Here is a 10,788-nt window from a genome sequence, read left to right on the forward strand (position 1 = left end):
GCAGAGGAGGGAGAGCTTGTACCTGAATAAAACTTGGTCTTAAAGGTGCCACTGGACTGTTTTGGACCGGGGGGCCTGGGGGGGGTCTCTGCAACTTACCTGGCTGTTTCTTGCTCTGACTGAGGGCTGCTGGGAGCAGGGGGTGGGGCTTGTTGCGTGTGCCCGCCCCCTGGACTCTTTCGTGCCGGAGCTCCGCTCCTGTGCGCTCCTGCAGGAAATGACCCCTGGATTCCCCACTCCTCCCCCATGCAGCCAGCTGAGTGACCTTGGGTCAGTCACAAGTTCTCTCAGAGCTGTTCTCTCAAGGACAGTTCTGGAAGGAGCTCTCTCAGCCCCGCGTACCTCACAGGGTATCTGTTGTGGGGAGGGGAAGGGAAAGGAGATTGTAAGCTGCTCTGAGACTCTTTTGGGTAGTGAAGGGTGGGGTATAAATCCAATCTCCCCCCCCCCTTCTTCTTCATTTATTTAATTAAAAGGGGGGGTTAAACTCTGTTTTTTCATTGTCTACGGGCCTTGAGGCAGCTCACAAAATTGACCAACAAATTAGGGGCATGCACACACAGCTGGCAGATGGAGTTTTTAGTGTCTTCATCAAAGTCCCCAGGGTCGGCTGACCGCTTCTGCTTTTCTTCCTCATTGGCATGTGGTGGCCGGTCGAGATTTAAAGAGGCCTCCAGCTGATCGGCGGGCCACATGCTCCCGCCAATCAACTGGAGGGCCGTTTTAATGTCACGGGAGGAGGGAGGGGAGAGTGGGGCAGCAGCTGTGGTGGGGGCGTGCCTCACATTTGAGGGGGCGGCGCCCTGAAATGCCCCACAGTAGCTACGGGCCCGGGTGGCCCACAGGTAAATACGTTCCCTCAGCCCCCAGAAATAGACTCTGCAGCCAATCAGTCCCTGCCAGCCGAGGAGCCTGCCTGCTGTGTCTCTGTACGAGTTGTCGGCTCCTTTCCAACCAGGATGCCTGTTCGGATCAGTAACTCATACAGAGATAACAGGAGGAGGGAGCTCTTCTGAGTCGCGGACTTGAAAAGTCAGTCTCCAATATAAATGTTTGACTCAGTTTATAATAATCTAAGTGAAGTGAAGATTTGTTGTAACTAAGCTAGTGAAGATCTCTCTTGGGTTTTTAGTTAGTAGTGGGTTCTTTTGCTTTATCCTATATATGTAGTCCCCCCCTTCCCTTTTTTCCTGTAGTAGTTTTGTAGTTTGATAAAAAATAATAAAAAAATCCTCTCCGAGGGCTCCAAAAAAGAAAAGAAAAGTCAGTCTCCTTGGAAGCAAGAGTAGGGAATAGCTCAGATTGTTTGTGATTCGGGGCAAAAAGCGTGCCTCGGTATATCAGAGTTTTCTGGAGCACTCCGAGGTTCACCAGATGTCCTCGTTCTGTTACACAGTTAGAGCACAAGAAGGATTCTTGGCACGTCGCGGTCCGTGTCCTTTGCTCTCCGCCTGTCGTCACGACGCAGCCGGCCTCGTTCCGGCCTCATCCCTATACACTGTATCTTAAATTTGCAACTCCGCAAACCGAAAACTGCACTGAGCTTCGTATTCCCAGATAACGAAACCTTAAACCATTGGACACGCAACAACAGCCCTCTCTGAGGGAGCGATCCAGCGAAAGGTTTCGTTTCCTTCAGAAACTTGGAAGCCACTCCTTGGCCAACGGGGATTTTTTTAAAAAATCCAAAGTCTAAGTGTGGAACAAAAGGACTCCTTCTGGGGCAGTGATGCTCTGACTCCTTGGGGCTTGGGGGGGCCACAGTGGGAGGGCTTCTAGTGTCCTGGCCCCACCGGTGGACCTCCCGATGGGCCCCTGGGTTTTGGCCACTGTGTGGCACAGAGTGTTGGACTGGATGGGCCATTGACCTGATTCAACATGGCTTCTCTTCTGTTCTTATGTCTGGGGTGGTGATGCTCTGTCTCCTTGGTGCTCGGGGGGCAACCGAGGGAGGGCTCCTGGAGTTCTGGCCCCGCTGGTGGACCTCCCGATGGCCCCTGGGTTTTGGCCACTGTGTGGCACAGAGTGTTGAACTGGATGGGTCATTGGCCTGATTCAACATGGCTTCTCTTCTGTTCTTATGTCTGGGGCAGAAATGCTCTGTCTTCTTGGTGCTCGAAGGGGGGGCAACAGTGGGAGGGCTTTTGGAATTCTGGCCCTGCTGGTTCCCGTAAGGCCTGCCGATCTCCTTCCCCTTCCCCCTCCCCACAACAGACACCCTGTGCAGTAGGAGAGGCTGAGAGAGCTCTCTAGAGAACTGCTCTTGAGAGAAGAGCTCTGGGAGAACTTGTGACCGACCCACGGTCACACCAGCAGCTGCATGTGGAGGAGGAAAAAGCGAACAAAAGGAAGGAGAAGGGGGAGGGCTGTTCCCTCTCTCCTTCCAGCATTTTCTTCTCCACAGCTGAGTGTGGGCTGGAAACTCGTCTCGGCCATCCTCTCCCAACATTTTAACCTCGCTGGCTTCCTGCATCCTGAGACCCTGTCTTAAAGAGACATAGAATCATTTCGTAAGGGGCTGTGGCTCAGTGGCAGAGCCTCTGCTTGGCATGCAGAAGGTCCCAGGTTCAATTCCTGGATTCTCCAATCAAAGGACTAGGCAATAGATGACCTGAAAGACCTCTGCCTGAGACCCTGGAGATCCACGAAGTGGGGCTGTAGCTCAGTAGCAGAGCCCCTGCTTGGCATGCAGGAGGTCCCAGTTTCGATCCTCAGCATCTCCCGTTAAAAAGGGCCAAGCAGTAGGTGATGCAAAAGACCTCCGCTTGAGACCCTGGAGAGCCACTGTCCATCTGAGTAGACAGGAGTCTGACCTTGATGGACAAAGGCTCTGATTCAGTATAAGGCAACCTCATGTGTTCACTCATAGAGTCAGAAGGGTCTCTAGAGGCCATCTAGTCCAGCCCCCTGCTCAACGCAGGACCACCCTAGAGCATCCCTGACGAGTGTTCGTCCAGCCGCTGCTTGAAGACAGCCAGGGAGGGGGAGCTCGCCACCTCCCTAGGCAGCCGATTCCACTTCTCAACGACTCTTAACTTTTTTTGGGGGGGGGGGAGTTCTGCAGTCCGTTGCTTTCCAACTGGTACCTTCCCGCCCGTAATTTCAACCCATTCTCGCGAGTCCTCCCCTCTGCAGCCAACAGGGAACAGCTCCTTGCTCTCCTCTAGGCGACAGCCCTTCGAGGACTTCAAGAGAGCAATCCTGCCGCCCCCCCAGCCTCCAGTTCTCCAGACTGAACGTTCCCAAATCCCTCAGCCTTTCCTCGTAGGGTTTAGTCTCCAGGGGATTGAGCCCGACACCTTCTGCATGCAAAGCGGGTCTCCTGCCGCTACACCACGGCCCCTGGCGTCTGTTCTCAGGGCGGAACACCCAGGGCTCTTTCTGTAGCAGGAACTCCTTTGCATATTAGGCGACACCCCCCTACTGTAGCCAATCCTCTAAGAGCTTACAAAGCTCTTCTTACAGGGGTTACTGTAAGCTCTTGGAGGATTGGCTACAGTAGGGGGGGTGTCGCCTAATATGCAAAGGAGTTCCTGCTACAAAAAGAGCCCATTTACCCCCAAGGTTCTAGTTGCAGCCTCCCTCCGGGGGAGGGCACTTTGCAAATGGAACAAAATCCAATTCATCCCAATTTGTCCCCCCAAACAGGGAAGCCGGAACTGGAGCGCCCTGTGTCGCCGAGCCATTACTACAGCCCCGACCAGAAGGTGACGTTGACGTGTTCCGCTTTGGGCCACCCGGAACCACAGATCACCTGGAGCGTCTCCGGAGAGGTGAGTACGGGGCAGGCGGCGGCGGGGCAATGCTAGCTGGGAATATCTGCGGGGGAGAGCGTCGACCGAAAGGCCTTCCTCTCCACGCCCCTCCGTGCCATCTAGGGCTGTGGGGTGGGGGTTTTTTTTGCCGTTTTTCTCTCTTTTTAAAATTTTTTATTTATTTTCTGAAAACGACAAGAAAATAGGGAAAGGGAAACTATAAACTACGGGAGAAAGATTAACCACAAAAAAACCCAAGAGGTGGTGGTCCTAGAATGCTTACAATAAAATAGCTTTAAATAAAAAAAAGAGAGTAATTTGTTACATTGAAGGGGATCGTTAAATTCACTTAAATATTTCAAGACCGGGTATTCTGACTTAGTAAAGAACCATACAAAAGAACGGTTAAATAATAAGAATCAAACGTCAAACTTCAGAGAAAATTAGCTTTTCATTTGCCTCCTTTCCCTCAATTGATACCCTCGCTTGGGGGCAGCCCCTCCACGTTCCGAATCCGAGTATTCTCCAGTAAGAGTTTCACCAACACTCCCCTTATTGCTCTTCTCATCCTCTTCTCCTGTTGGATCCAGTTTTTGCTGCAGAAACTCTCTCGCTTTCATAGCAGAGTCAATTTCCCCCCCCTCTTATCTTTAAATCTGAAGAGTATGCCTTTGGATCTGTTATTCTTTTGAAGAAACAAAGCCAAGTCTCTGTATTTTTTCATTCCCCCCCCTTATTTCAAAGGGAATGTCTTTCAAACCTCTTATCTCCTTTCCATCAATTTTAAGGGTAGTTCCATGTGTTGCTTTTAAAATCTGGTCCCTCACGTATTTATTTATCTTCCGGAGAATCTTACCACCACCTCGCCGGGCAGATTATTTGTCTTTATGTATTCTGAATGTGACCTATAGATCACATCCATCTCGCCATCTAGGGCTGCGTGGGTTTTTTGCGATTTTTCTCATTAGGAACGGCAGCGGAAGCTTTCCCGGAGGACCAAGCGACGCTGCAGGTTTTCTAAAAAGAGTCTGTTACCCAGATATCACTCACTTTCTCCACAGCTACATAGCAGCAGCAGCTGCAGAGAACATTGTCTTGAAAGTCTGACGGTAACAGAACGGGCCATCAGGTCCCCACTGACTTACAGTGACCCCCGAGGGGTTTTCAGGGCAAGAGACCTTGGCCCTTTCCACACGCTCCTTTTAATCCATGTTCACGGCTGTGTCCTCCAAGCAATTCTGCACTAAAATCGAATTCAACCGTCTTTTTGATCCAGGTTCTTTCCCCGCCCCGCCCTGCCATTCTGCACTAAAGTAGAATTCAACCTTCTTTTTAGTCCAGGCTCCCCCCCGCCCCATTCTGCACTAAAATCGAGTTCAACCGGGGGTCATTTCGTAGGAAAAGAGGTGCAGGAGCTCATGAGCATAACTTATTTGCATATGCCACACCCCCTGACATCACCGGAAGTGTGTCAGAAGGCAACACCCACCGCTCAGGCTCCACTGGACTGTTTTGGATTGCCAGCTATTGGGGGGGGTGGAACGTGCAGATCTGTCCTTGCAGAGGAGGGAGAGCTTGTACCTGAATAAAACTTGGTCTTAAAGGTGCCACTGTACTGTTTTGGATTGCTAACTATGGGGGGGGGGAATGCACAGATCTGCCCTCACAGAGGAGGCAGATGCTAGACTAGATGGACCCTCACTGGTCTGATCCAGCAGGGCTCCTTTTATGTTCTTATGAAGGCCTCCGCCTCTATGTCCTGCTGTTGGCCCTCCAGAGGAACTGGTTGGCCCCTGTGTGAGACAGGATGCTGGACTGGATGGTCTGATCCAGCAGGGCTCTTCTGATGTTGTTATGAAGGCCTCAGTCTCTCTGCCCTGTTGTTGGCCCTCCAAAGGAACTGGTTGGCCACTGTATGAAACAAGATGCTGGACAAGATGAACCCTCACTGGTCTGATCCAGCAGGGCTCTTCTTATGGGTCCCGCAGAGACGGACAGAGGCGAAACAGAGAGAGCTGGGAATCCAAGGCAGGGACGGGCACTCATTTCCCTTTCCCACCCCCTTGCTTCTCCCAGCCTTCCACGAATAGCTCTGGCAACCGAGTGACCAGCAGGATGTCCGTGGAGGTGACGCCGGAGCTGGCCGAGAGCGGGGTTAAGTGCTTGGCGAAAAACCAGCACGGCTTGGACGAGTGGACGTTCCGGCTGGAGACCGGTGAGTGGCCCCGAGAGAGAAGCGAGGGGTTGTGATGCTTCGCCTCCGAGGACACGAGCACGGGATGCGGGCGCTGGGCCCGTGCCAGTTGTTCGCCGCGCAGGGATAATGGCCGTTTGGCTGAGTTACTGTCCAGATTGAATAGTGGGCGATGTCTGGGAACGAGGAGACGCTGCCCTTGGATCTCACCTTCGTCCACACCGGCTGGGTGCGGGTGGAAGGTTATGGGGCGTGCCCAGTTGGGGAGGGGAAGCAGGTATTGACAGGACCGGCACAATGTGTGTGTGGGGGGAAGCAGGCACCTGCCATCTGTCAGGGGCCTCTAGGGTTGACAACCTCCAGGTGATGACTGGTGATCTCCTTCTGTTACGACTGACCTCCGGGCAACAAAGATCAGTTCGCCTGGATAAGGATGGGAGTCTATATGGCATTAAGGTAAAGGTAAAGGTTTCCCTTGCTCGAAAGCCAGTTGAATCCGACTCTAGGGTTGCGGTGCTCATCTCCGTTTCAAAGCCGAAGAGCCAGCGCTGTCCGAAGACGTTTCCGTGGTCATGTGGCCGGCATGACTAAACACCAAGGCGCACGGAACGCTGTGACCTTCCCACCGAAGTGGTCCCTATTTATCTACTTGAAATTTCTTGCTTTCGAACTGCTAGGTTGGCAGGAGCTGGAACCAGAGACGGGAGCTCACTCCGTCATGCGACACACTGGGGTCTCGAACTGCTGAACTAGCGACCTTCCACAGCCTGCAGTTCAGCGTCTTAACCACTGGAGCCACCGCAGCTCCTCTATATGGCATTAGACTCTTCAGCCACCGCAGCTCCTCTATATGGCATTAGACTCCCTTTTTTTTTCTTTCAAAATTTTAATCAATTAAAACAATACAGACATGCGTACTGAAAGATATATTACATTTTGTTTCCAATCAATCTCCACTCAGTCTCTGTATATTGCACATAACCAGCCTTGTACTCAGTCTAATCTACTTTTCACTTCTAAAACTTATATGATAAGAGCTCAGCCTAAACACCTGTGTGTCAAAAATGTATCCATTCCAGATAGTTAGGATTTGAGGGTAGTAGATCCCTTGAAGTCCCTCCCTGGCCTAAGCCCCGCCCTCCTCAGGCTCCGCCCCCCAATCTCCAGTTATTTCCCAACTCAGAGCTGACCCTCCTCGGAGCCTCTCTGTCCAGCCCGGGATGTTAGCAGTCTAGACTTGCCTTTTCTTTAAAATGTCCTTTTTAATTAATTTTTTTTAAAAAAATAGAGTTTATTACAGCATATATACAAAACAAGAACACGTCTAGGGATGTGCCTTCGGTTCGTCTGAACCGAATGCACCACCCCTGAAAATGGCCCATTCAGGCCCCTTTCGGACTGCTGCGGGCCGATTCGGATTCTCTGTTCTGAATCGGCTTGCCGCCGAATTGCCGCCGAATTTCTCCCCCCACCACCATAGAGAACAATAGAGGGGATGGGGGTAAACTGTTTGGGGGCCCATAGAATTGGACCCCCTGGTCCAATCTTCTTGAAACCTGGTGGGTATCTTGAGGAGAGGCCACAGCAGCTATCCTGCGAGTTTGGAGCCTCTCCCTCAAACCCCCTCTCCTCCAGCCCCCAGAATATACCCTATGTTTTCGCCATTGACTTCAATGGCCCATAGGATATAATGGGGCCGAAATTGACATTTGCTTGGCAATGGGCTCCTACTGCCGAAATTGACATGCCGGAGTCTTTCTGCCCTCTGAAATTGATTCTGCCCGATTCGGCCGAATCCAAACCGGGATGAATTTTGTTGGGTTTTTTTGCACACCCCTAAACACATCAGTACTGTACAACCTCATTATAAGTAAGGTATTGAACATATAAGATGCATAGAACATCATACAAAAATACTTCTCTACTATGTTGCATTAGAGAAGTGGACCATAACACCAAATTTAAGTCAACCGACTACCAAACATAGCATACAACCTTTTTAATGTCAGATCTTAAGCCAGTTCATACGAACCAATTTTTTTAGGAACCACACTGTGAGAAGACAAATAACCTAATACAGGAAACCACTTTACTACAAATTTGGAGGACATATCCGTATCCGTATTATTTTGCGTTATTTGATTGGTGATTTTTTGCATTATATATAGATTTCATATTTTGTTATGCCACATCTTTATGGAAAGCCCTGCCTTATCTCTCCATTTAGCAACTATGGTTGTTTTCGCTGCAATCAATAATGTGGCTATTAATTCTTTAGTAGATTTTGGCCTATCTAGATCTGACCAGTAGTTTAGAAATAAGAGGTCTGGTTCCAAAGGTATATTAAACCAGTCCTAATCTGATTTAAAACCTGTTCCCAAAATGCCGTGATAACCTTGCACCTCCACCAACAATGTTCAAACGAACCCAATGTCCTCTTTAATTTAAAGCTACCGCTTACAGTTTAAAAGGTATTTAATTTAGCTTTTTAAATATTTCTTATGAAGCCTTCCTTCGCCTCCACACCCCCAATTTCTGTCTTCACCTTAGGTTTAGGAAGCTTTTAGCTAAATTGGAGTGGACGTTCAAAGTTCCCCAGTAGGTCGCTTTCCATCCTCCCCGTCCCCAGCTATTTGGCTGGTGTCTCCAGTTTCTCCTTCCCCCGCATCCTGTGCCACTTGGGCCCAGTTCCGATGTGACGCCGGCGAGGTGGAAGCACTCTCGTGGGGGCGGCTTTGCAGTCCCGCAGCGACTTGCCGAAACTGGGCCCCCACCGCCCTTGCAAAATATGCTTCGCAGAACACACGGTCGGCGGCCTGCACTCAACAAGATGTCAAGTGTGCGCAAATCCTCACCGGAGAGCACTTCCACCTCGCCGGTGTCACATTGAAATCGGTCCCCGGCGTCACGTCGAAATCAGTCCCCGGACTGCTCACTTGAGTTCCCTGCTAGGCAGGAGGGCCTCAGTTATGATCTCTGGTTGTGGCGTGCTCTGGTTCCACTTGCGTGGGTTACTCTAGAGAAAGGGGGGAGCTTGGGGAACAGGGCTGGGAGGTTGGGGTCTTGGTCGTGCAAATCCTGTGCTCAAATCGTAACTCTGTACTGAAAGGGGCTGAATTCCACGGCAAGCGTTTTAAATGATCAGCGGTGATCCTCATGCTTGTTTTGTGCTGGATAATTTATGCCTCACTCCTGTGCATGCTTTACATGGGAGTAAATGTCATCATTCCACTCTGGTGGGGCTTGCTTGTGAGCAGGCATGGCTAAGGGTCACGTGATTCTGCTTCTGCAGAGCCCAGGAAGAAGCATTTCAAGGCCTGACCCCAAAAGCACAAATCCGGCCCTGCCCCATCCTGCTTCTCTGCAGTTTTGGTGTAGTGGTTAGGGGCCCGGACTATAAATCTGGGAGAACCGGGTTTGATTCCCCACTCCCCCCCCCCATGCAGCTGCTGGTGAGACCTTGGGTCAGTCACAAGTTCTCTCGGAGCTGTTCTCTCAGGAGCAGTCCTCGAAAGAGCTCTCTCAGCCCCACCTACCTCACAGGGTGCCTGTTGTGGGGAGGGGGAGGGGAAGGAGATTGTAAGCCACTCTGAGACTCTTTCAGGTAGTGAAGGGTGGGGTATGAATCCAGTCTCCTCCTCCTCCTCCTCTTCTTCTGTCAGTCACAAGTTCTCTCAGAGCTGTTCTCTCAAGGGCAGTCCTCGAAAGAGCTCTCTCGGCCCCACCTACCTCACAGGGTGCCTGCTGTAGGGAGGGGGAGGGGAAGGAGATTGTAAGCTGCTCTGAGACTCCGAGTGAAGGGCAGGGTATAAATCCAGTGTCTTCTTCTTCATCCTCCCCCCACAGCCCATCTTCCTCGTCAGATCAATAATACTCTTTCACCGGCAACAAAGAGAAATCTCTCTCTCATGCATTTGATCTATCCTATACACTTTGAGTGCCCTGGGTCTGCAAAGATGTGCAAAATGTTTTCGCTGATGTTAAAAACCCAGTCCTTGTATTATTGATGACTGTGGAAATACTCCATAATAGCCCTGTTACAAACAGAGCGATGAAGGAAGAAAACCACACTGCAGCGGAAAGACAAATGTATTCCAATAGCGTAAAAAACCCTGATGCATTTCGCCTGGAGCTTCCTCACGGACATGTATACACGGGTCAGTGTTCCCTCTAAGCTGGGTTAGTGTGAGCTAGCTCACAGTTTTTTAGCCTCCGGCTCACACTTTTTTTTTTTGTCTCAGCTCAGGGAAGAGGGCTCCAGAGCAAACGCATTTATGCCATGGCCTAATCGCCCGCTCACAATCTTTCATGCCAGCAGCTCACAAAGTGGAATTTTTTCTCACAAGACTCCACAGCTTACAGGGAGCACTGACACGGGTTCCCCCCAAAATGTAACTAATATCTTTTAACTGAATCTCTTAAGCAGTGTTCCCTCTAAGCTGAGTTAGTGTGAGCTAGCTCACAGTTTTTAAGCCTCCAGCTCACACATTTTTGCCTTAGCTGAGGAAGGATGGCTCCAGAGCAAACTAATTTATGCAGCAGACAAATCGCTCGCTCACAACTTTAAGGCCAGTAGCTCACAAAGTAGAATTTTTGCTCACAAGACTCCACAGCTTAGAGGGAACATTAAGTAATTTGTCGAAAACAGACTTGCCGTGCACGTGGGCTGCAGGGCCGGCTCGAGGTGTTTCTGCGCCCTAGGCGAGGCTGCCTTGTGGCGCAGATACCAACCTCCCGGGGGGCCTGGAGACCTCTGGAGCCAGCCAACCTTTTGCTACCGCCGCCACCGCCTCCCCCCCTCCCGCAGCTGTCAGACCCAGCGAGCACGCCCGACATGCT

At 50.9% G+C, this 10,788-nt stretch overlaps 1 protein-coding gene across 1 annotated transcript in view; it reads left to right on the forward strand.

Annotated features, from left to right (window-relative positions):
• BCAM (basal cell adhesion molecule (Lutheran blood group)) overlaps positions 1-10,788 on the forward strand; it is a 65,703-nt gene that overhangs the window by 48,377 nt on the left and 6,538 nt on the right. Inside the window, exons 10-12 of the mRNA XM_015407873.1 lie at positions 1,397-1,547; positions 3,649-3,773; positions 5,832-5,970. Of these exons, the coding sequence (XP_015263359.1) occupies positions 1,397-1,547; positions 3,649-3,773; positions 5,832-5,970 (415 nt within the window). The remainder of the gene's footprint in view (positions 1-1,396; positions 1,548-3,648; positions 3,774-5,831; positions 5,971-10,788) is intronic.

The sequence above is a fragment of the Gekko japonicus genome, unplaced genomic scaffold, assembly GCF_001447785.1.
Source record: "Gekko japonicus isolate JY-2015 unplaced genomic scaffold, Gekko_japonicus_V1.1 scaffold3949, whole genome shotgun sequence".
Classification (NCBI taxonomy): domain Eukaryota; kingdom Metazoa; phylum Chordata; class Lepidosauria; order Squamata; family Gekkonidae; genus Gekko; species Gekko japonicus.